Raw genomic sequence first — 26,531 nt, 5'->3', positions numbered from 1 at the left:
AATTTGCTCCAGAGGGTTTTCCATACCTTCCATTGTCCATCCAATTTGTTTTCCCCAATTTCCTTTTCCAGTTTTGCCCCCCTTCCCACTGGCATCACATTTGGACAAGGGCTGCAGGTTGCTCACCCCAGCTGTAATCACAGGTCAGTGTCCCATCACAGAAAGTTGCATCAGTATAAAACATAATGCATGAAGAACTGCCTTTATTTACGAACAAAGTTGAAGCAAATTACAGAACTGACCTTTGGCTAATAATAAAAGTATAACCGGGACATAATATAACAGGAAGAAACATCTATATAGCTCTCAAAATTATTTGTTTGTTTGTAATAAATATTTATATCTTATCTTTCCATCATCAATCTCATGCAAGGCAGATAAAAACAATAATAAATAATATATATCTATATCTATAGATATATTTGAAAAAATTTAAAGAAGAGTCTTCATCATGGAGATCCATATGAGGATACAGTTCTTTATATATATGGATAAAATTCTAGCCTAAATAGTCCTCTGTGTAAGGAAAATGTTTTAGGAAAGGTGAAATAGAAAGAAAAGCTAGTGCAGGGGTACAGCTGCTGTTTCAAGTGACTGATGTTTTCCATGTCAGCGGGGAAGTGACACCGCTCCGGGTCTTGGTCTAAACTTTCAATGAATTATCCAAAGTTCCTATCTCAAAAGGAGGTTCAGTACCTAAGATAATTCTTCACAATTGGAAATAAAGTCCAGAGCAGAGTTGCTAGCCCACTGACATATGTTACACTGGATGCTGTTCTCCCACAGCTAGTGATTGCGCCCTCCTCAAGGGGAAACACAAGTGGAAAAGCTACCATAGGAAGCAGGGGAGGCTGAATGTCGGATGGGCATTTGGAACAGGGAAAGAGTTGAACAACTCTCTCTCCCATGCATATGCTCTAAATATCTCATGCCTGAAATGTTTTTTCTTTATAAAATCATCCCAACTACATTATTTTCATCCAGGTCAAGATTCTATATCAATTTAGTCACTTAATTTTACTTAATTAAAAAAACAAAAAACAAAACCTAGTATCTGCCTTCCCCCATCTTGACTTGCCATGCAGCAGCTGCTGTGAATGATGGGGATCTGTTCTCCTGTCAATTGGGACACACCAGACTGATGTTTCCACCCCCATCCCATGAGCAATCACTTATGTGAGGAGGAATAGCAATAGGGATCTTGCTTCTGACTCTCACATCAGAGATCAATGGCAAGAGGGATGTGGAAACACCAGTCTGGTGCACCTCAATCAACAGGAGAACAGACCCCCATCATTTACAGTAGTTGCTGCCTGATAAGCCAGGATCATGAGACTATTACAATCCCTATATATTCCCTACACTTTTGAATATGCAGGGATTCTGAATATGCACAAATCTAGATTTCACATTTGTACAGTAATAGTGACCATGAGCCTTGGTTTTTTTCTCAAGCTAGGACATAACTAGACTATAGTTAGATTAGTTAGATGTACCACATCTCCTGTTTTTTAACACACACCCCCCCCCAAAAAAAATAAACCCACAATAGTTTGAATTCAGTGTCTTCTGAGAACTCCTGTTACAATATCATTTTGGCCTTTATATATTTATTTTTCTGTATTCATTTCCTTACATTTTTCAGGAAAGAGTTGGTGTGCTTACCGGAATGTGCATTGAACATATCCGTCACAGTTATATCACTGGGATGGGAAAGCTTTTAAGAGCACAGTGCAGCAGCATGCCCTATAAATAGAGCCTTATATAAAGAGGTTAGCTGGCTAATATAGTGAGTCCCAATCAATAAGACCAGATTCACTCTGAACACATTCATTATATTCTGACAGAGAAGGGCTATTTACAATGGAGAACATCCTGTTGTCCTCTTATTAGTACTTTGGTCAGGATTTAAAAGAAAGCTATGAATCTTACTTCTGAGTAATTATGGCAGGAGACCATTCATCTCATTTATTTGGTTTGCCAGATCTGTAGTTGGTCATGTGGAATGAAAAAGACCTCAATCTGAAAAGGCATGCTGCCAGTCAGTATTGACAGTACTAAACTAGATGGCTCAATGATCTGATTCAGTAAAAGGCAGCTTCTTGTTTTTCTATAATTCCAGCAGCAGGATGCCTAGACCTTTTAGTTCATGGAATAGGAAATATATTTTGAGTTTCCTTCCATGTTATCCCCCATGTTCACTTAATTCAGTTTGATGCTATATGACTTGGGATAGATTACTCACTTCTTCCAGTTGCAATCTTCCACTGTTAACTTCTATCTCCCACTTCTTGGACCAATGGGACACACTGTTGCTTGCCTGTCCTCACTCCTCTGCCATCAGTCACAATGAGAAGGAAGGGAATAAGAGCTGGTTCTTAGTGTGGAATCAAATTGTAACATGCTTGAAGTCTAAAGATAATGAATAACTGATGTAATCTTTTGCAAAGGGAGCACTAAGTGGAGCAAAAGCTAAAAGCTAAATGTCTTGGAATGAGAATCAGAAAAAGGGAAGCTTCCTCCAGTGCTATCAAGCTTATTTCTGCAAGACCTGTAGGGAAGGTTAACAAGCCCCCCCCCCCCCCCGGAGTTGATCTAATGCAATTATATAGGGCTGTTGTGAGTCAGAAACTGGAGTAACTACACGCTAAAAACACCACCTGTATCCAGATCAGCGTTTGGCAAATGTTACTTTTTGTCAAAATCAGTGGTCCCCAAACTTTTTTCAGCTACCACCCCCTTTCCTCTTGGACAATAACCCTAGTCCCCCCCTCGATTTTTTTTCTTGGTTAATCTACTGTTCTACTGCAAATTCCAAACAACTAAGCTAGGTCACTGCTCCCTTTGCACCCAGTCATCCTAGGAGCAGCAACTGAGCAGCTGGTTGAGCAGTGACTGAGGCGCGTTCCAGACGTGTGCAAAGTACGTACTAGGTACGTACTAGGGTTAGGAAAGGGCGTTCCTTCTGGATGCCCTAACCCTAGTACGTACCTAGTATGTACAAAATGGTGGTGCCCATTCTACATGGGCGCCGCCATTGGGACGTCACGACCGCGCCGCCTCCAAACGGAGTGGCGTGGAAGTGATGTGCTGGTGCCACACAAGGGCGCCTGGGGCACCCTTTCCATGGTGCCAGAAGGAGCTCTGAAACGGAGCTCCTTCCAGCTTTGCATCACTGCGCGCAGCCTTTAGATGGCTGCGCCAGCAACACAAAGCAGAAAGGGGCCACTCGGCCCCTTTCTCTTTGTCCCCGCTGCCATCGGGTGTCCTTGGGGCATGAACCCCCAAGGACACCCCTATCCAGGCCATGGGGAAGCGGCTTTTTTCCGCTTCCCCACGGCCAGGAAATCAGCGGATCGGGGCCTCAGAGGCTGCTGCTGTAGCAGCCTAGGCCCTGATCTGGTGGGGAAAGGGGCGGGTACATGCCGCTCCAAAGGGGCGGTCTGTAAACCACCTGAGAAACCTCTCACCTGTGCTGGTCTTATGGCAAAGCCCAGCCCAGGAAAAAGGCTTCTTGGACACTGCTTGTCTGGCTGCTTGGTCGCTGCTTCCTTTGCACCTGGCCATCTAGGAGCAGCAACTTAGCAACTGACCAGCAACTGAGAAGCCTCTGACCCATGCCACACTTCCAGAAAAGGTGAATGCAGGCAAGATGCATCTTATTTGCTGCTTAACCAGCTGCTTGGGCCCTGTTCCCTTTGTACCCAGTCACCCTGGGACCGAGAGGTGTTCCAACTGTGCCACCTCTGAGGCAAAGGCTAGTGTGGGCAAGAAACCTATTGATCTCTACTTAGCCAGCTGCTCAGTTGCTGCTTCCAGAATGACCAAGTGCAAAACAAGAGGCTTCTCCCTGCACCAAGTGACACTGCAGAAGAGGGGTGACACCCGGCTGAGTGCCCCCCCCCACCTCCATGCCCAGCATGGGTTTACTTGCATGTAAAGCCATGCTGGGCAGAGGAAGGGAGGCAGACACCCCTTCCTCCCTGCCAGGTGTGGGTTTACTCACATGTAAAGCCGTGCCAAGCAGGGAAAGAGAAGTCTGGGGCAGAGCAGAGGTGCTAGACAAAAGCTGGCAGGATCCAAGACAGATCATTTGGATTCATTCAGAAGTGATAAGATGGGAGACAGGGATAAAGAAACACAGGCAATCAAATGCCTTGGGGTCCTACTGGCTGACTACTGACTACAAATCCCAGAATGCCACAGGAAGTAGCCATAGCAGTAAAAGTAGAACCATAGAGTTGTAACAGTGGAGATTACCACACCCAGGAATCACGGAGGGAGAAATGCAAGATCTAAAAGATGAAAACGGATGTTATAGCATCAGCCTGTGTCTGGGTTGTAGGCAGCCTGCATCCACTTGGGCAGCCCGTCTGCCACTCTGACTTCTCCTGTGGCTTTTTCAAAAACAAGTTTCCCTTTCTTGAAGAAGCTGTGGGAGAAGTCCAGGTTGCAGACAGGCTGCCCAAGTGGATGTGGACTGCCTACAGCTCAGAAAAGGGGAAATGCTACAACATCCGTTTTCATCTTTTAAATCCCACATCTCTTCCACTGGGCTTCCTGGGTACTATAATCTCCAGTGTCATGCAGTACAGTGTGCCCACGTCATACGCGGGTGTGCTTTATGTGGATTTCAGCATATGCTGAAAGCCGTGCGGGGAGAAGGGGCGGCGTATCCCATAGGGAACAATGGGGCATGCATTTAAATGGGGCTTGAGCATAGGCGGAATTAACTTTACACGGGGAAGTCCAGAATAGATCCCCGGCATAAAGAAAGGTGCACTGTATAGTAGAATTTTAGAATTGGAAGGGACCACAATAGTCATGTAGTGCAGCCCCTTGCCATGCAGGAATACACAGCTAAAGAACTTCTGAAAGATATCATCCAACCTCTTTTGGCCTCCAGAGGTGGAGTGTCCACCATCCTATGAGGCAATCTATCCTGTCAAACAACTCTTGCAGTAAAGATGTTTAGATGGAATCTTTTTCTTGTAATTTGATTCCATTGGTTCCTGTTGTAATCTGTGGATCAGCATAAAACAAGGTGATTGCATCTTCTACATGACAGCCTTTCAGATGTTTAAAGATAGCTATCATTACTTCTCTTTTCCAAAACTGAAAATCAAGTGAACATTTACTTTATACAGTACTGGGGTGGGTGAAGTACAGCCTCTCCATATGTTTTTGCACTGAAACTACCAGCAGTTCTAGCCAATGATGAGGAATATTGGAAGGTGCAATCCAACAGTGTGTGAAGACTCACAGGCTTTAAACTGTTTTCTCTTTCCTGGCTTCCTTACTGGTCATGGTACCAGGAGAAAACTCTGTTCTCTTTTTCCTTCTCCTTCCCTCACTCTCTTTCTGTATATGGATGTTGGGATAGCTGGCAGATAAACTTCCTCTGTCCTCTCCTGCTTGTCCAAACTTCACTTTAAACATCCTTCACCCATAGTCATCTTACAGGGATTTGGCATCAGAGCAATGCTTCATCCACAAATGCTGCCATCACAGCTAGTTTGGCTCTCATTCAAACTGTTCTTCTGGCTCACAAATCAGCTTCCATTGCCAGTTCCCAGTTGGCAAAGGATTCTTGTTGCTTTAGCACAGTAAATTCCAAAATATGTGGTGTGAGAGTGAAGGGCTTTGAGAAATAAAGTAATACAGTTGTTAAGCATTCCTGTGAATCCAAAGCTCCCCCACTCCCCATGGAGAAGACGGGATACTGCACAAGTCATTGCTATAGCCTTGCCACTTTCCATATGGTCTGTGTTTTGAAAGCTTTTCCTCTTGGTACTACTTCATAATAACACCTAATCCAGAGATATGGCAAAATTAACTGCTTTCAGTGCTAGCCATTGCATTGCATCTCTAGATGAATCACTGCAGTGGGCTTGTGTCTTTCTAAACAAAACACATACCTAGTCCTGTGGCTGCCACAAAATCACAAGTAATAGGCTGTATGTGATCATTGTAAAAAACAACAACAATCTTTTCTGAGCATGCTTTTTAATTTTACTGCTGATCAAAACAATACAATTGTTTTTAAAACAAAGCTTCTAGAATTGAGATGGTGGGAGTGGGTGAGTGGGAAGCATTTTACAACCAACCCCTTTCCCGATAATGATGTGGATGGATGATATGTGTTTGGACTCATTGATCACACATGTATCCCAGATATCTCTGGCAAATGAAAAGAAATCCAGGAATTATATTTTGTATTAGCCAGCAGGCTGCTGCCGGATTCACTTCCATACTCATTTATTCAGCATTAGATAATGGTAACATCATAAAACTCTCTTTTTCCACTATCAGCAGACAACTGAAGCTTCTATAAAGCAAGGAACAAAAGGTAAACAATAGAAAGGAATATTAATTCTTTTTTTTGCATTATAATGGAAAAGAACACATTTCATTTTTCATTTTAATCTCTTCAGAACCCCAACTCATTTTTGAAAGTGAATGTACAAGGGCTGCATGAGGTAATGTCACACAGATATTAGTGTGGTGAGAGACACCCCTATTCCTATATAAATTGCAGCCACTCCAAGGTCCCTTGGATATGCTTCTTTCGGCTCTGTTCAGCATAGCTGCTTGTCTCACTGAGTCACCTTCTCCTGATGCATCACAGAAACACTTTAGATAATGTGAATAGGCAGAGTGACAACCAGGTCATGCACACCACCAGTTATTGTACATGCATGTGCATTGCTCTGCATGTGTGATATACACCTCTTGCACTGGCATTACTGTTACTCTACTGAAAGATTTTCATAGCCAGTAAAGAGGAGTGTTTGGATAAGTTCAGAATCAGAATAGTCCAAGCCTTGCAGAATAGTTCAAGCCTTATTCATTGTTATATACAGTTATGATAGCTGGACGGTGAAGAAAGCAGACAAGAAAAAAATCAACTCATTTGAGCTCTAGTGCTGAAGAAAAGTGCTGAGGATACTGTAGATGGCAAAAAGGATGCATCCTAGAACAGATGCAAGCTGGAACAGATCAAGATGGAAATCTTGGAAGCCAAGATGATCATACTGAAGCTGTTGCATTTTGGCCACATCATGAGAAGGAATGACTCACTAGAAAATATTGTAATTGAAGGGGAGGTAGGAGGCAGTAGAAAGAGAGGAAGACCACACACCAGATGGCTAGATTCAATCAGGTGGTCATGGGCCTGAATCTACAGGATCTAAGCAGAGCAGTGGAGGTTTGGGGATCTTGGAGATGTCTCATCCACATGTTTGCTATGAGCTGGGGCTGATTCAAAGACAGTTAACAACAACTGGATAAGTTACGTTTGGGGACAAGAACTTTCAGAAATACACTCCTCCCTCCATATTTGCGGGTTTGATATTTGAACATTTGATTATTCACGGATTTGATTAATATGTTCTTTCTAGGAATATCTAGGTCCTCCAGTACAACTCTATGGTTAACTTTAACTAAAAGTTGCACTGAAAGACCTAGAGATTCGTAGAGAGAATACTCTACTAGGCATTTGTAGCTTCTCCAGTGCAGTTCTATGGTCAGTATCTGTTGAATGTTGACCACAGAGTTGTATTGGAGGACCTAGAGATTCCTACAGAGTTGTCATCTCAGTTAAAAACATGGTATTTTTGTTGTTTGCGGTTTTTCCATATTCACGGGGTGTATGTGTGTGCCCCTAACCCTAGTAAATATGGAGGGACAAATGTACTCTGATCCAGCATGATACCTGCTTAACCTTGATCCACTTTGTTCCTTGTAACTAGTCAGAATTCATGGCTATCATCTTTGTTTCCTGTTTCAACATGAGCTTGACTGTACTTATCTGGCCATACTCTGGCCACTGGCCGCTATCCATGCCAGCAGGGGGGTTCTGGGTGTCCAAGCTATGGTGGCACACTGAGAGAATGGCAGGAAGGGTTTAGGGTGGTCCTGCATGCTGGGTGTGCCATGGTTTGCCCTGACCCCTCTCAGCTAGACTGCTGCCCTCAGCTGCAGTAGAGGATGTCATTGTATGTACAGTGCTGTGTAAATTTACAGCGCATCATAAATAAAGGTTAATAATAATAATAATAATAATAATAATCCCACTCCCAGTGCTGAAGAAAGATTCACCTGTCACAAGGGGAGCAGCAAAACATCTTGGACCAGTCCATGGATTACATTAAGATATCCTGATCTGCTTTCCTGACATCATATCTGGCAGCAGCTTTTCAGCCACAGAACAACCATGCCACACATATTGTCACTCTGTGCATTTGTGATGGTATTGGACAAAGTAGATACTTTCTGCTCACACCAGAGGCCAACATAGCTAGCCAGCTCTAGTTTCTGATGTAAAGGCACATCAGCATCACATTCTAGAGGCTCTAATAATAATAATAATAAATAATAATAAATCTTTAATTTATATCCCGCTTTTTGTTTCCACAATCTAAGCGGCATACAACCTTTAAAAAACAACAACAATATATACAATCCACCCCCCCTTAAAAAAGGATTAAATAATTCCATCCATTAAAATTACAGACGATAAAAATCTAAAAACAATACTACAATCATAAAATAACAGTGGGCAGAGTCTTCACTTGTATATGACTATAGGGGGAGCGTTACATGGCCGGGATCTATTCCAGGAAGGCCTGTCAGAAGAGCTCTGTCTTGACAGCTTTCATGAAGCTCTCAAGGTTGGCAATTTGACGGATCTCATCCGGCAGGCCATTCCATAAAGTGGGAGCGATTGTGGAAAAAGTCCTCTGGGAGGTCGCCGTCAATCTGGTCTTTGTGGACTGCAATAAATTCCTCCCAGAGGATCTGAGGGGGCGGGGTGGATTGTACGGAAGGAGGCGATCCCTTAAGAAGGTTGGGCCCAAGCCATGGAAGGCTTTAAAGGTAATGACCAACACCTTGTACTGTGCCCAGAAACAAATAGGCAGCCAGTGGAGTGATTTCAATATAGGTGTAATATGGTCACTCTTAGTTGTTCCTGTAATCAATCTGGCTGCCATATTCTGCACCAGTTGAAGTTTCCGGACTAGGCACAAGGGTAGCCCCATGTAGAACGCATTGCAAAAATCAAGTCTTGAGGTTACCAGTGCATGTACTACAGTTTCTAGGTCACCCCGTTCAAGGAAAGGGCGCAGCTGACGTATCAGCCGGAGCTGATAACAGGCACTCTTGACTGTTGCATTCACTTGATTTCTCATCTGAAGCGACGAGTCAAGAAGCACCCCTAAGCTGCGAACACAGTCCTTTGAGGGGAGCGTGAACCCCTCTAGGACTGGAGGTTGTGGCCTGATACCTGGTTTGGGGGCCCCTACCGTAAGTACTTCTGTTTGTCTGGATTCAGCTTGAGCTTGTTTTCCCTCATCCAGTCCATTACTGCTACAAGACATTAACTGAGGGGAGAAATGCCATCTGTCGTCATTGTTGATGACCGAGACATGGAGAAGTATAGTTGGGTGTCATCCGCATACTGATAACACCCCACTCCATGTCTACGGATGATTTCTCCCAGAGGCGTCATATAGATGTTAAATAACATCGGTAACAGGATGGTGCCCTGAGGGATGCCGCAATTAAGCTCTGTTTTTGAAGAGCAACTATCCCTGAGCATCACCCTCTGGAATCTACCTGAGAGGAAGGAACAGAACCACTGCAAAGCAGTGCCTCCAATTCCTAGCTCTCTCAGGCGTTCCAAGAGGATGTTGTGGTTTATTGTGTCAAAAGCCGCTGAGAGGTCTAATAGCACCAACAGGGTCACGCTTCCTCAAAGTCCATACTGGGGTATAAAGCAGAGGTCCATGGCTCTGGTGGGCCTAAGGTTGACAGCCACTGGTCTTATCAAAGATCCAAACTTCACCTAAAAAAATTGAGTAACTATCCCAGGTGAATAAGAGGAAAATGTATAGGTTAATGATCACCAACTGGAGGACCCTTGAAATAGTGCAAACCCGTTCTCTTGTCTCTCCCTTCCATCCTTTTTTTTAAATCAAGTAAATTAATATTATAATCCCATTGCCTGCTCTTCTCAGGACAATCAAGTGTATTTAGTCAATAATAGAACATATCCTCCCTCATTTTCCATTGGGCTTGAAATCCACCAGAGGAAATAAATCAATATGCACAGAGAACAGAGCATTTTTTATCTCTTGCTTTCCATGGCTGCTCCCATGATACCCTGGATTACAGTAGTAGTGATTCATTTAGAGTCACTTTCTCTTTGGAGAGTGGGTGGTTATCCAAGATATTCAAGTTCTGTTATGCTCCAATCTGAATCAAATGACTCACTAAAAGTGGAAATGCTACAGGAAAACAGGATTTTAAAAATATCAGTGGACTAACACTCTGGGGGAGCAACATATAATATTATTTGCAGTTTATCACACAACTGCTGATGCAATGCATCCAGCATTACATCAGCTAGCATCTCTTGAGGTTACATGAACATGTCTTCTTTCTGAACATGTTAGACAAGGAGTTGGGGGTGAAGCACTTAGCCCATGTGCAACAGGGGACAGCATCTCTCAGGAAAGAGGCTTGTAAGATACCACAATGAAATTGCATAAATGACAATTGCATATACACGATCAGATGTATCATTACACTTCAGATGATTTACCTTCTAAAAAGTATTTTCCATACTTTACAAAAGGCCTTACATTCTCAGAACTTTTGACAAGCCTGTAGCTTTTCGAAACCAGTAACGGGCGATTACATAGGCAAGGGTAAGTGGTGGCCACAGCTAAAACCATTGGTTTCCAGTTGGTGGGTCCTCAGATGTTATTGAACTCCCCAAATCCCTCCTCATTGGCCATGACTATCTGAGACTTCAGGTTTGGCTGGTGAAACAAGGAGCAAGTCTCCTATTCCTGTACTGGTTGTGTAGAAGAGGGACTTTTGGGGTTGCTTGTCATGCAAGCCAAAATCTCCTCTTCTGCCAATAGTTAAAGGGACAGGAACTCTGTCCACAAAGTATCACCAAAAAAGAAAGCAGGCAGGCAAGCTGGCAGGCAGTGGCGAGGGGAAGGGAAGACTTGAGATGTATCCAGATTGATTGAAAAGTCTCTGCTCCCCCCCCCCCCCCCCATTCTTTATGATTTTATAATAAATGGATGCAGGGAGCTGGTACACCCAACTGTAAAGGGGACTTAACATCTGCATATGCTGCTAACAGAATACCAGCCTATGTGTGTTTGTGCTGTCTGTATACGAATAGATGGCTACACATAGTATGTTATATGTAGAAGGAGCCTCTTCACATACAATTTGACTATGGATGACCAAAAAACACAGCATGGCCAGTGTTCATATGCATTTTAATCTGATATGCTGGCAAAGTAAATGATCTGGGCCAAATTTAAGTAAGCCTTCCAAAATACATAATATTTCAATAAAGGAAATGGAAAAATGCAAACCTGGGCACAACAATGTTTTCCTTGCCACAACTTTTTTTTTTAAAGAATAGAAATAGAATGGATTAAAAAAACATATTTAAAAATGAGACCATAATCTACTCAAATGTCTTTTCTGGTATTTTCCATGGGTAGATTCGAGAATACAATTTTACCATGCAAAATGAATTAGTTGTCATCCTTTGGGAATTTGTTTTTCTTTGTTTTACACTGTTCATCTTTCTTTGGCATGGAAATGAGCTGTCACATTTGTGGAACTGCCTCAAAGGGAGGAAATTTTAAACACATTTTGCAAAATAATAATGGAACAAGCTACAACCCTCCATCTGTACATAACAACAGAGAGTTGATCGCCTTCGGATTTATCCCAATAACTGCATGACCAAAATGCCAACTTCTAATAAAGTCAGAAAGAATAACAGATAATGATGGTTGCTCAGGGCAAGCAAGGGACACTCCTATAAGTTTATGTCTATAAGGAAGAAGTTGGCAGCCATATTTGTTGAGATGTCACATGGACAAATATAAATCCTTGTATAGCTCAAGACCAAGTAATTTAAAGGAAAAAATCTATCCTGAATCCCATTTTGGAAGAAAAGTAGGATACAGATCAAACAAACAAACAAACAAACAAAAAACAAACAAACCATATTCTCCCATATAAATCTGTCCCTGTTTTGAAATCAGGGGAGGCCCTGCCCTCTGTCCCATCAGTGTTCCTATTTATATACTTTGTTGAGAAAGGTAACAACTCCACACACTTAAATCTATCACATGAAGGAGGAAGGTAGAAACCATTGCTCAGAGATATATGATTCCAAAAATGGGCAAAGCTCAACCATCACTTTGATTAATGAGTAAAGTTCAACCTTTAAAGGAGAGCAAACAGGTCCTTTTATTTGACACTGTAAAAAATAATTTTATGGGAAAGCTCCTTTGTGGAAAGATGAACTAGAGTTCCTTTATGGGTAAAGGACAAAGGCATAAAGCAGCAGTAATCTTACCAGAGACACAAATAGAAAAATAATTCCCTGAATATGGTTCCTTATCCAGCTAAAAACAGAAAGATCCTTGCACAAGAGTAATGTAAGCACAAGTTCTGAGAAAAATCCCAACATTTGTAGAATTACACACACACACACACACACACACATATACACACACAAGGGGGGCAGGAAATCAAGCCAGCAAATGATCATGCTCAGTGGTCATGGCTTGCTGTTGAATAGGGGAAAAAGAAAACTGGATGAGAAGGGGAATGAGGCCATTGAAATCTAAACAGGAATACTCCATACTGCAGATTATCACACGTGGACAGGATAAGGATGGGATCACACCCCTGTCTTTATCCCGGCTTTGACTGAACTCCTGCTAATGCAAAATGCTAGGCAATGCCACTTCAATGTCAGGACAATGATGGGATGATGATGACATCTGTGTGATGTTGTTTGAAAGTCTTTCACGCGATTGCTTTACGAGAACAGGAAAATGATGGAACAAGGACGTTTCATCCCCCGTCTGATAATCTCCGCTGAGACATTTTGCTGTCAGTTCCACAGAACTACGTGTTTCATTTTCTAATTATAAATCATCAAGAGGTGACAGGAGATGCAATTTTTTTTTAAAAAATCCCATTCTGCTTTCAATTGCCTAGGAATAACAGCATGACATACCAGATGACTGGAGTTACCAGATTTCAAGGTGCTACCCATAGTACCCAGATTTGATGGAATTCTTTTGGGCAATAGGTGGGAGTTCAAATTCTCCCTTTTTGGGGGGTCAGCTACAGACAAGAGACCAAAGGTTTCATCTTCCATCAGAACCAACTGGAAGATCATTTCTGATTTGTTTGATTTTTAAAAAAAAATAATTGGTGTATTACTTCAAGATTTGTTCTACCCACTGCTACCAAAAATTTTCAAATAAAACAGATGTAATTGTGTTCAAAGATAGAACGAAGGTGTTATTCCAACAGAAGAGGACTGTCTGACTGTGGAGCTTGCTGAAATTGATAAATTGACAGTTTTGATCTGGGAGAAATCCTTGATAATTAAAAAAAAAAAGACTGGGGGATGTTTATTTCTTTTTTACAATCACATTGAGGATATTCATTGGTTTTAGGTTTTGTAAAATGATAAGTATCATTGTAAAATGATAACAATGAAAATAACATTATTTATATAGTAGAAATAAAAGGTATATGAAGTAGAAGTAATAATAGATAAATAAAACTTTTATTTATATCCCGCTTTTCTGTTACAAGACAATCAAAGCGGCTCACAACATATTAAAATCCACATTTACAAAATTATGTCCCAAATTCCCCCCCTTAAAACAGGATTAAACATGTACAATTAAAATATCTATTAAAAACACCAAATAATAATAATAATACGAGGACAGAGCGGTGGGCTGATACATGATGTGGGGGGCAGTCATTCCGTGGCCGAGCACTTTTATTCAGGAAAGGCCTGCCGGAAGAGATCCGTCTTGACAGCTTTTTTAAGTAGTAGTAGAATATGAAGAAGTTTAGAACATAGCAGGTTGTAACCACTCTTTGGGGAAGTGGGTGTAATCATTAGGGTAAATGTTTAGTTGTTGGATTTGTTATAGTTTGCAATGTTATATTTTGCTTGTGACACGTATGTAGTCTTAGATTTATATACAAAAATTAGTTATGTGATGGTGTTTTATTTTTGTGTTTTGGTATGGGTTAAATAAAAATGTTTTTAAAAAACAAACCAAAACAACCTCCAATAAAATGGGTGTATTCTTTTAAAAAAATTAAAGGAAAATGACTTCAAGATGATTCCAGCTTTGTCAGGAAGAACAGATGCAACAGTTATTGAGCCTTGGGGAAGAAAATGAGTGGAAAACAGCCCCCAGACCATCTCAGGTTCCCTGCCCATATTCTAATTGGTATGTGGCAGCTATAAGGCAAACCTATCATGCCCCATTATAGATTCATGAGGGCATGATTGCTTTACAATTCTTTCTTGGCAAGATTTGTTCAGATTGGTTTTGCTTTCGCTTTTCTCCAAGATTGAGGAGGTTATCACACAAGGCTTTAAAACTAATATCAAAACTAGAGAATAGCATCTTTGGCAATACTTATTGCGCAATGTTGTCTCCATCTCATCATGTCTTTGCCTTTGAGATGTTGTTAGAACATCCCTTTTCATTGACAGGGACAACCTGTCAATAAGCTCCCAATCACAGTGCTGTCCCCTTTGGCCTCAGTTGTAGTTCTGATATAGGACAGTCACAAGGTGTCAGTCTCCTCCCCACCTCCTTCAGTTCTTCCCAAGCAGCCTATTTTTTCTTTTCTTTCTTTTTCACATTCTTTTATTTCCTTTTGTCTGGTGAGTCACAGTGCCATAATTGCTAAATTGTGTTACAAATAAAATTAAAAAGCAAAAAGCAAAAAGTCACACCAGATAGCAGATCGGTCAGGAAGGCAGGGTTAAGGAGGAATACAGAAGAGTGCGAGGGTCATTAATGGTAGAAACTTCCCCAGTTGCACTATTGAAGAGATGTGTGATAATAAATGCCTCAAAACGGTATGTATCCATTTCCTTTTGCTAACATGTTTGCGGTGAGAACAAGGCTCATGAGGTAATGTCCTACATGTGACTTGTCCAAGGCCACCCAGCAGGTTTCCATAGCCAAGCAGGGATTTGCACCTTGGTCTTCAGAACTGTATTCCAACACTCAAACCACTACACCAGGTTTGGTTCCCAAGTGTAAAATATTTTGCAGCTTTTGTTTAATCTCATAAAGGTATCACCATGTTGTATATTTTGGAATTAGTTCTATTTTATCTATATTTATAGAATCATAGATTTGGAAAAGACCACAAGGGTCATCCAGTCCAACTCCCTGCCATGCAGGAATTCTCAATCAAAGCATATTAAAGGCTCTCATTTTTATTCACATGCACATTTTACTCCCACACCCCTGTTCCCAGCAAGAGCTATGAATTTCAAGAGATTTGGTTGCAGTTAATTTTTAAAACTTTGCTATAATAATATCCATGTTAATGAAAAAGATCAACCAGTAACACCATCCGCTTTAGCTAGGGTTGCCATAAGTGAAGACCTCCTAACCGGGACAAATGTAGGACAACATATCAAAATGTAGGACTTTTTTAAAAAAAAGTCCTACATTTTGATATGTAGGCCTCACTGGGGCCCGGGAGGGAGCGTCTCTGCGGCCAGAGCTCCGACCGCGGAGAGCCCTCTCAGGCCTCAGCGAAGCCTTGGAGGACCCCGCGGCCGGAGCTCCAGCCGTGGAGCTGCCTCCAAGGCCTCGCCGGGGCCTGGGAGGGCTCTCTGCGGTCCGAGCTCCGGCCTTGGAGGACCCCGCGGTCAGAACGCGGACCACGGAGAGCCCTCCCAGGCCTTAGCAAGGCCTTGGAGGACCCCGCGGCCACAAAGAAGGCGCACGCGGGGGCGGAGGTGGCTGCGGGCGGGGCAGTCCCAGTTTTGGTGGGAAACTGGACCGGGACCAGGCCGGCACCGCCAAAAGCGGGATTGCCCTGCCTACAGGCGGGATATGGCATCCCTAACTTTAGCCAAAAAAGGGGGGGGGAGAAAAAAAAGCTAACGGATTTGTGTTTTTGACTTATAGACTGGCACAGAGATCATGCAATTGTACATACACATGATGATTATCTAGAAAAATAGTTGATCCTTAAGGATAATCAGACATAATCCAATCAGAAATCTCTGCTCTAGCTTGCCTAACGTATAAACATGTTAAGTAGTATTTCCTTCATGAAAGAGGTTGATACAAGGTAGGAATAAATTCCAGTACAAGGTAGGAATTAATTCCAGGAGCAGCCTGAGATATCTTGCCATATGAGACAAACAGCAAATGTCATCCCTGTCAACATCCTACTCTAGACAATGTACTTAGTTCCAAGTGATTTTGGCAAATATTGTAGAAAACCCCACAAACACATCTCCCTGAAGTTAACATTTTGCTGCCATTCCATTAATTGGTTAACTGATTCTCTCTATCTATCCATCCATCCATCCATCCATCTGCCAATCAGAACAACATTACCACATATTTAATACTCAGAAAAGTGAGCATCTTAACAACTAAATCCTCTTCTTGAGAAGATGGCAAAGGCTGTTGCTAGTTACACAACTTCCTCCTTCTCAGACAGTTTTGTAAACCACATGTTGGATTTATTATTTCAGTGGCAAAGTAAACCACAGCGACCCATTTCAAAAGCAGGGCAACATTGGAAAGATATTTGTTTTGGGAGCCTGATTTTATTTATTTATTTATTTAAAAGTACATTGCACCAAGAGTTTACACAGGAGGGGAAAGAGGAATTAATTTTATCATGATGCTCTTCAAGACAAAGGCTAATAGTTAAGAAAGACTGTCGGACTTTGCAATGTGCAGACAAATCCTAGACAGACTCCAAAGTATCACTGAGTTAGAGGAATTTAATGAAGTCCTTCAACCTTAACTGGGTTTGCTTGAATGTAAATCCCATTTTGTTCCAATAAGCCTTGTTCCAAGTAAGAGACCATAGGACTTCAACTGTAATGTATTACTTCAAGGAGGGGGGAAACTTTAACAGGGGAAATTCTTCACAATCAGACAGAAGACAGAGAAGTGGTAGCTAAATCTTTACATCTTTCCCAGTAGCATCATATAAAGTGCTATGGGGTCAATACCTTGCAAACACTGAGCTGAGTCAAGGGCTTGCTGAGTGTACAGGAAGAGTGTGTGTGTTAAAATATTTATTTTGGGGGGAAATTTCAGAAGATCAGATATTGACTACCCTCCATACAATTTCTCTTTCAAGGAACTTTAAAGTACTGTATGTTTCTTTTTTCCCATGTTCAGTACAAAGTTTGATGTCTTTTGCTTTAGACCAGATAGTGGCCACATATGCAGCATCAGCCACTGGAGGCTCCAAGGCATTTTAGCCTCTTACAGCCCCCAAGCCTCCTTGCCAAAAGAAAACTGCCAAAAAACTCTTAAAAATACTACTTTGCAGATGGGTGGGCTTGTTTTAAAATTGTGAAGTTGAAGGCTTTCATAGCCGGCATCCTAGTTTTTTGTGGGTTTTTCAGACTTTGAGGTTTTTCTAGAAGAGTTTATTCCTGACGTTTTGCCATCAGCTGTGGCTGGCATCTTCAGAGAATGCTGGCATGGAAGAGAATGGGGCATATATACTGTTGGTTGAGAGGTGATCTGAACGTTAATCTGTGTGTTGTTCTGTTGTTGAATGGCAAAGGCCTACAGCTGTCCATTTGCTTAATGTTCCATTGTCTGCTGGAAATCACCCTCACCCTGGGTAGTTTTCATTTGCGTTTGCTGGGTCCTAAATTTGGTGTTTTTCAGGACTGGTAGCCAAACTTTGTTTACTTTTATTATTTTCCTTTTATTATTTTTATTATTTGTAGTTTGTTTTTGTTTTTAATTTTTGATGTATTGTTATGTGCTTTTTAACCATGTTTTACTGTTTAATTTTATAGTTGGGAGGGAGGTTTGGGCCGGGGTCTTGTGGGGCTTGTTGTTTTTATTATTGTGTATTGTATGAAATTTGTTGTTACCCGCCTCGATCCTCAAAGCGGAAGAGGCTGGATATAAATAAATATTTATTATTATTATTATTATTATTATTATTATTATTATTATTATTATTATTACTTTAAGGGTTTCTTCCTTCGTGTTGAAATTGTCCAGGTGCTTATGGATTTCAATGGCTTCCCAGTGCATTCTGACCTGATAGTTGTTGGCATGGTCCAGAATTTCAGTGTTATCAAACAGCATTTTATGCCCAGGATGTTCTGCTACTGCTGATATTTGTGGCTGACCCAGTCTGCAGTGTCTCTTGGGTTCCTTGATTCGTGTTTGAACAGTGTGTTTGGTGGTCCCTATATAACTTGTCTGCAGCTGCACGGTATGAGGTAAACTCCTGCAGCTGTGAGACAGTGGCAGGTTACAGACTGCTGAAAAGTGGCGGCCTGCACCCACCCGTTTCCCCGCTGTATCGGGGCCTCAGCTGCTAGACCGGCAGCCTCCGAGGCCCCGATCTGCCGCTTTGCAGGCTGCGGGGAAGCGGCAAAAGGCTGCTTCACCGCAGCCTGGAAAGGGGTGTCCTTGGGGCTTCAAGCCCCAAGGACACCCCACAGCGGCAGGGAGGAGGAGAAAGGGGCCACTTGGCCTCTTTCTCCTCTGCGTCACTGGGCGCAGCTGTCTGAAGGCTGCGCCCAGCGACGCAAAGCCAGGAAGGAGCTCCGAAACGGAGCTCCTTCCGGGGTTGCAGAAAGGGAGCCATAGGCGCCCTGGCACAGCCCCAATACGTCACAACCGCGCCGCCTCGTTTGGAGGCGGTGCGGTCGTGACGTAGTGATGGCGGCGGCCGTCGTGTGGAATGGTCGCCGCCATTTTCTACGCGTGGAGCGCATACTAGGGTTAGGGGAGTGCGGAAGCACCGCCCCTTCTTAACCCTAGTACGCGCTCCGCGCGTACTTTAAGGCCCATTTGTAACGGGCCAATGTCTCCTGTCCTTTGCTGAGTGCAGTATTTGCTGGATTTTTTTGGTCCGTTTGCTTTAAAATTGTTCCTCTTTTCAGTTTGCCATCCAAATTCAGTAGGGAAATTTGCCATGGACCTTGCAGCAGCATGCAGTGCCTCTGGCCGCCATGACAAAAAAATTGACTCCAAACCTACCAAAGTTACCCAGCTCTCTAATAGATCAAATTCAGCTGAAGGTGGCATGCTAGTTTTTGCAGTAGCAGCAAAGCTACACAATGTGGCCTGTGCTAAACATACTACCAGTTTAGTGGTAATGCCCTGGACCCTTTTTTAAAAAAATATCAGGACCAGTCCTACTCAGATCTCTCCTTGAGCTTCCCTATGTTCTTTACCACCAGCTCCCTTTCACAAATTCCAGTGTTTATGAGGTCATCCAGATTCAGAAGTGGTTGGTCAAATACTGGCACGAAGGCTCTGGAAGGTATGCTATGCCAGTATGATGACACCATCCCCAATGCCAAGGTTCCTTAGGACTGGCACTGTGGCTCAAAATACTTCCTGGCATCTTTCTACCTTTGAGAACTTTCCTCTTAAAGCATATTATAAAGTTCCCTTGGCATTCCCAGCAAGACAGCACAACATATTGGAAACCATGCCAACAAAGTGTCGTCCTAGTCCCCCTTTACACATTGCTAACATATTTAATGCTACTGCTGTAGTTGTGTGCCTTCAAGTTGTTTCCCTAAGGCCAGCAGAACTTCCTGACAATAAGAGCAGTGGAACACACTCCCTCGGAGCATGGTAGAGTCTCCTTTATGGAGGTTTTAAAACAGAGACTGGATGGCCATCTGTCGGGGATGCTTTGATTGCAGGATGGGGTTGGACTGGATGGCCCTTATGGTCTCTTCCAACGCTATGATTCTATGATTCTTCAATCATGGGATTTTTCTTTGTAAGATTTGCTCAGAGGTTTGCTATTGCCTTCACCTGAGGCTGAGAGCATATGACTTGCCCAAGGTCACCCAGTAGGTTTTATGGCTGAGTGAGATATTGATCCCTGGTGTCTAGAATTGTAGTCCAACACTCAAACCACTACGCCACACTGGTTCCTTACAAGATGTCACATTAGACTGACACTTCCCCTGAAAGGTACTAGATACTATATAAAATATTAGCTCTATTTAAAAAGGCTTAATGTAAATACCTACAGTCAATACAGCCAACCATCTATTTATAGAATGCAAATCCCTAGTGGTTATCTAATTATTACAAGATAGAAATTCCTTCAGGGAAGGGAGAAAGCCTATCTGATGTTGCTACTGATCTAATTATATTACTTTGGTTTACTGTAGTGTATATACCAGCAGTTTTTAATCTTATGTTGTCACTGTTGTTAGGCAAAGCAGATCAAAAGGAGGCTATACAGTGGAGTAAACAGGCATTTTACATAGCTGAACCGAAATATGTTGAACAGATGATTTCAAGAGCTTACCAATCTTTCCCACAATAATTCAGACATCTGCATCATCTCTGTCTAGGATTGGCATTGTTTTTCCCTAGCAAGGCACCTGTCCTTTTAACAGTTCCATGGCCATGTCCTTTAAACAGCATGGCATTCAGTAAGTGAGGCTTTCCTGGCATCACATCCAGCTGGTGATAAAAACTTCACTTGACAGATTATTCCCTGCCCAATCACTATTAAGAATGCAGGAATCCCCCCCCTCTCTCACACACCTGGCATCTTAGACAAAAAGATGGGCAGAGTATATCCCTCCAGGTGTTGGATGACAACTTTCATCATTTCATACTGTTGACTATGGTGGCTAACGTTGGTGTTCTGATAACATCTGGAAGGCTATACTTTGACCACTTGATCTTAAGACTGTCAAGCCACTTCAGAAATGCCGGGGTACCTTAGAATCTGCATATTTCAGCTTTACTACGATCCACACAGAAAAGGAATTAACTAGGTCATACTCAGAATATTCTTAAAGAGTTTAAAATATTTTTAGAACATATTTAGAAAACATAAAAATGAGGCACATTCACTAGATCGTCTGTAAAAATTGTGCATGTGTGTTTGCTTTAAGAAGTGCTCTAGAGATAACAAGAAATTGTTCATATTATCGTGCTTTTCTGAAGAAGGCCACCTTATCTGTTGGAAGGATGGCACATTTGCCCCATGGGAATAAGAGTAATGATCTATGTCACACTTCATGTCTTAGGTGTACACAGTGATTATATTAAAGCACTGTACATTAAATTATTTTATTACATTTTAAATTGCCCCATAACTGAGGTGGTGTGGGCAGTGTGCAGCTATACAGATGTTTAAAGTGGTATCTAAATTCACTGGCTTAGGTCAGGTCAAAAGGTCAGTACAAATCAGTAGTGTTGAGGAGAGTGAATCTCTAGTACAACTATTTTGCTTCAGATATATAGGATGACAGAATTCCATCACCTTGACTGGGAATGATGGGAGTTGTATTCTAACAGTACTAGAGACATTGGATCAGAAAAGGTTGCTCACACTCAAAAGGTCCAAACTCAACGTCTCTCCCAGCCCTATTACTGCAAATCCCGTAGGTGCTGTTTGAGACTTTCTGTGGTGCAAAGTGCTAAAGCACAGACCACTCTGTGTTAACACAAATGTTACAAAGAATGACACCACAAAAATTGTTTAAGCTGTTAAATATTGCTTTGGTGTTTTTACAGTGCAGTTCTATTTGTGCTTATTCAAGAGAAACTCCTATTGATTTCAGCAGGGATTACTCTCAGGTAAGTCAGTGTATTGACGCCTCTCCAAGGAAGTTCTGATCTCCTATCAGTCGTTCAAGGGAAAGTAGCGATATATTAGATATAAAATGAAGAATTTAATTACGAGATTGTTTAAAATAAGCTAATCAAAATATATTGCAAAAAATATGAGGCAATGAGGAAGGGGAGGAGGAAGGGGAAGGAAAGAGGAAGAGGAGAGGAAGGATGGACATTTAAGGAGATGAATAAGGAGAAAATAAGGAGTAGAGAATGAAAGACGGTTGAAGGAGGCTGAGGAAGGTAGGGAGAAGAAAAGAAAGGGGAAGTGAGAAAGAAGGAAGGAGAGAGATGTAAAGAATAAGTTAAGCAAAGTAAATAAAGTGTGATGGTATGAAGTAGGATTATTATTATTAATGATTTAGTAAGATATAATATGGTAAGAGTAATATGTGAATGATTATCTTTAAAAGTTTTTTAAATATATTAGAGTGTAATTGCATGTGGATATCTAGTTGTATATACTGTATGTATTTTTTTATTTATGTGCATTTAAATTAAATAAACATAGTAAAAAAAGTTAGTGTACTGAAAGATTTTACATACCTTGGCTCAGTCATAAATCGGTATGAAGACTGCACTCAAGAAATCAGAAGATGAGTAGGACTTGGAATGGCAGCTATGAAAGTAGTAGATAACATCCTGAACACCAAAGCCAGGATTATCAGTATCATCATGGATTTTTCCAATTTCTATGCATAGGTGTGAAAGCCAGGGAGTGATGAAAATGAATAGGAAGAAAATCAACTCCTTTGAAATGTGGTGCAGAAGGAGAGTTCTATGGATAGCATGGATTGCCAAAAAGGGAAATAAATGGATCCAACAGGAAATCAAACCTGAAATCTCACTAAAAGTCAAGACGACTAAACTGAGACATTTATACTTTGGAATATAAGACATAACTTTTTTTAAAAAAAGACAGCAATTTTTTGTAAAGTAGAAAGCAGAAGCAAAGGAGGAAGACCACCTTACAGCTGGGCAGACTCAATCAATGAAGCCACAGCTCTGAGTTTGCAAGACACAAGTAGGGCTGTTGATTAAAAAAAAGTGATTTGAAGATCTCTTATTCATAAGGTTGTCATAAGTTGAAATTGACTTTATGACAATTAACAACAAATCAAGGAAGGATTATAGTCTTAGAGAGCAATCCTATCAGAGGTGTGTGTGTGTGTGCTGAAGAGGGTGAAATGCCACAAGAGAGCTATGGCATCTTCCCATGCCCTGATGGATCTCTGAAGGCACGGTGAGTAGCAGCATAGGTGAGGTATTTTAAATGTCCTTTCCCACTGACTCCAATGGAAGGGAAATTGCTATACAATTCCTAAAGATGGCTATACTAAGGGAATGAAGACTCCACAGATGTGTAGAATCCTGCAGATATTTCACCATTCTTGACACACTGGATTTGGCCCTCACCAGCAAAATAAAATGTGCAAACCTTGCGGGGCAGCGGGGAGCAGAGTTTGAGGGTGTTCAAATTATGAAGGTTCACAGCTTCCCATCACCAACAGAAGCAGAATAAAATAAAAACATACACAAAGTTGTTTGTTACATAATCTACACATCTTGCAGAATGAAGCTTTTGTTGGCATCAAATACAAGTTACTGTGGCACAGAATATTGATTTTTTTTTCTCCCATTTTAATCATCTACTGCAGCATATACAAAGATCTATTCTCTGGCTTATATCAATGCAAAGGGTATTAGAATCAAGATTTCCTCTCAAGGGCATTACAATCACCTTACAAAACAAAACAGCAGACACTCAGTCTCTCTCTTTTTCCTTGCATCTATTAAAGAAAGAGTTATGGGAGAAGGAAAATGTAAGTGACAAGGCTGAGGCACCCAAATTGCCTCTTTGTTCATTGTACGCCTGGTAACTGATGTTCCATCCTCTCCTAAGCAATTCTAAGAGGAATGAAGATTCACAGAGAGGAAGAAGGCATTTTTATGACCCTTAACAAGGCAGCACAGCAAGATCTGTATTTCTTTCATTCAGACTGTTGGGAAGGGAAATAAGCCAGGCTACACACATAGCATACTAACAGCCAACAACACAGAGACAGATGAGGGTAAATACATACTTCTAATGCCATCCGTCTAGGATTTCTGGCACCATAGCAATCCTATCCTGATGCAATATTTATGTACTGTATGTCAGGTTTGTGCCAGAATGCAAGCAAACTTCATAACTGAGAGCCACTTGTATCATTCACAGGAGCAGAATGACTTGGATAGCCTTGGCTATCCAAATAGCAAGCAAGTTTACTTCAGAGGATTGCACTTATTCTTTTGCTGTCTTCTGAAAAACAAACTGGTGAACAGTGTCTTGCCAGGTGAGGAAAATTGATCAAATCTATACACATTAGCTCAAGACCTCCTTGTAGAAATCTAAGTTTCCTGAAATTTCTGTTACAACCTGACACTTGGAAAGCTCTCATATTAGTTTGGTATATATCCCATTTACTTCTCTAAAGACAGTAATGTTGAGAAAGGAAAAGGAAAAAATGCTTAAAGGTGGAATGAAACATTACAGAAACCATGAGGCTGGCATCCCCATTAAGTTACCACCTTACCTCCATATTATGTAGCTCATCTTATTTCAGAACTGGATACATCACTACAATGCATTTCTCTACCCCAGCTATAGATAGCAGTGTAAACGGCAGACAGAGAAAGAAGTGGGAAACTTGTATAAGATGTGCTGTGCATCTTGTCAGGTTTAGTTCATCTTAAAGGCATCTGTACCACTCTTTCCCTTCTACACAAGACATACAGCTGATTAGAAGTCTATTGAATGCCTATCTCTAAGCTATGTTTCAATGAACAGAACACACACACTCATTTTAAGACCATTAAAATGAGCTGACCATTTTAAGGAATGTCTGTACACTGTGAAAAAGACTAATGCAGTTATAAATTGTAAATATTTAATTCAAAAAAATTATGTCCAGTTTGTTGGACCTAGCATTGTAAAGTTTAGAGTAATGAACAAAGAAAGAGAAAATATCAAGCTTGAATATGGAATCAGCCCACTAAGCTTTTGGTACATAGGTGCAAATGCCTTTTATCTATCATAGTTCCCCCCAAAAATGCCTATGTTAGTCTTTGTATATCAAATACTAGACCAGTGAAACCTGTAAAAGATATACAAAATATAATTATTACCAGAGCTATATATTTTCAAACCTTCGAATAAACCACAACAGTGTGTGTTTATGCATGTATATAGGCATATGTTATAATTTCAGTGTCAACACTAGTATTGAATTTGCCTCTTCTAAATACAGACTGATATACATCCTATTCCAACACATGCATCTATAAACACATGATCATGCATACAGCATTTTTTTCCTGCTGTTTGCGGGAAAGGTCAGAATATAAAGAACATTTATGTTATTTAAAAATAGGAAAAAAGTTTGGGGAGATGAATATTGGCATGTGTTATTCAAAGGAAAAATGCTACGAGCATTAACAAAATATATGTATATATGTACATGCACAAAAAACATATTGGGGTTGGGAGGAGTCATCCTTTTCTAATTTATAAAAACACTGAAGACTGTAACAATGACCTAAGGATCAAAACTGTTTTTCCTGCAAGTCAAAAACACCAGGGTATTATTGACCAACATACAATTGGTTCTTGTCAGGAACATAGAAAAGAGAGTTCAGAGGAGATATAGTGCATTTGCAGCACTACCAAATGCACCTCAACAGAAGTTCAAGAGAGTTCATTCTGAGTTGTTCCTTTCACTACAGGTGGTGCTGAGGGTGACCTGGAGGCCCATCTGGAAGGTAAACGTCTGTTTGCTGGTCGAGCTGGCCGAGAGAAGCCTTTTCCATTTGACTGTTTTGCTGGCACATCGACCTACAATGCAAATGGGGCTGCTTGGGTTAAACAGTCAGAACAAAAACTCTCAAAAAAGCACCCATGGTATCTCAAGAGAATGGCATAATATACACTGGTTAGCCTGACAACAGGTGGCCATGGCTATTAAAAAGGCCCTGAGAATATTATTTACTGCTGACATAGCAATGTAAAGATGTAATAGGAAAGAAGTCTTGCATGTGTTGAAGAAATATGTGGTATGTAAGTATGACATAAAATGCCAGAGACATGGCCTCTTGTGCTGTCACATGGGTGGGAGTTCTGGTGATGAGGCAGCTCACCATTTCCCAGTGCTTCATTTTTCAGAGGCCTAGTGAGAACTGCAATTTGAGGAGGAGGAGGAGAGGTGTCCAGGCAGACGCCTAGCGAATCTACAGTAGCTGCTCCAAAGCAACCCACAGCCATTGGTTTTAGTATACTGCTTTTAAAAAATAAAATAAAATCCAATTCAGTGCCTTGCCATGAGATTGCTCTCCTCACCCTGAGATCTGTAAAAGAGGAATCTGGCCCTGAGGGTAACCCTGAAATCTGGTATCTTTAGTTGTTGAACATCTGGAATTAATAACTAGAATTTAAATTTGTATATTCAAAGAAAAACGTAAATCTACCATTGTGATGCTGATATGCCATTCTCGAGTGGCAATAACCAGTTAAAACCATTTTTAAAAATCCAATTATTGCATGCACTCTGAATCCAAAAGGCCTCTAGACTCTAAATGCATCTGAGAAAGTAGACTTAAGTCTACAAACGCTCCTGCTGCCAATTTCTTTCTTTCAGCTAGTCTCAAAGGTGCTGCAAGATCTCTTCACATCTGGACGCCACTGGAGTCCTAAGAGGGTGCTTGAGACCTCCTAACTGCATGCTTCATTGCTACCCTTTCCCCCTGGCTTATCAAGATTGCTATTAGCAAGGA

At 41.4% G+C, this 26,531-nt stretch overlaps 1 protein-coding gene and 1 long non-coding RNA gene across 2 annotated transcripts in view; one reads left to right on the top strand and one right to left on the bottom strand.

Annotated features, from left to right (window-relative positions):
- Positions 1 to 24,151, top strand: part of LOC121929805 — a 44,646-nt gene extending 20,495 nt beyond the window's left edge. Inside the window, exons 3-4 of the long non-coding RNA XR_006103746.1 lie at positions 21,624 to 21,686; positions 23,941 to 24,151. This is a non-coding gene — a long non-coding RNA (uncharacterized LOC121929805). The remainder of the gene's footprint in view (positions 1 to 21,623; positions 21,687 to 23,940) is intronic.
- A 487-nt stretch (positions 24,152 to 24,638) lies between these two features.
- Positions 24,639 to 26,531, bottom strand: part of KIAA0408 (KIAA0408 ortholog) — a 36,793-nt gene continuing 34,900 nt past the window's right edge. Inside the window, exon 6 of the mRNA XM_042465712.1 lies at positions 24,639 to 25,596. Coding sequence (XP_042321646.1) covers positions 25,450 to 25,596 — 147 coding nt within the window. The 3' untranslated portion in view covers positions 24,639 to 25,449. The remainder of the gene's footprint in view (positions 25,597 to 26,531) is intronic.

This window comes from Sceloporus undulatus, chromosome 1 (assembly GCF_019175285.1).
Source record: "Sceloporus undulatus isolate JIND9_A2432 ecotype Alabama chromosome 1, SceUnd_v1.1, whole genome shotgun sequence".
In the NCBI taxonomy this organism is placed as follows: Eukaryota; Metazoa; Chordata; class Lepidosauria; order Squamata; family Phrynosomatidae; genus Sceloporus; species Sceloporus undulatus.
Note: the sequence above shows the minus strand (reverse complement) of the source record. Positions and strands in the feature narration are given on the sequence as shown.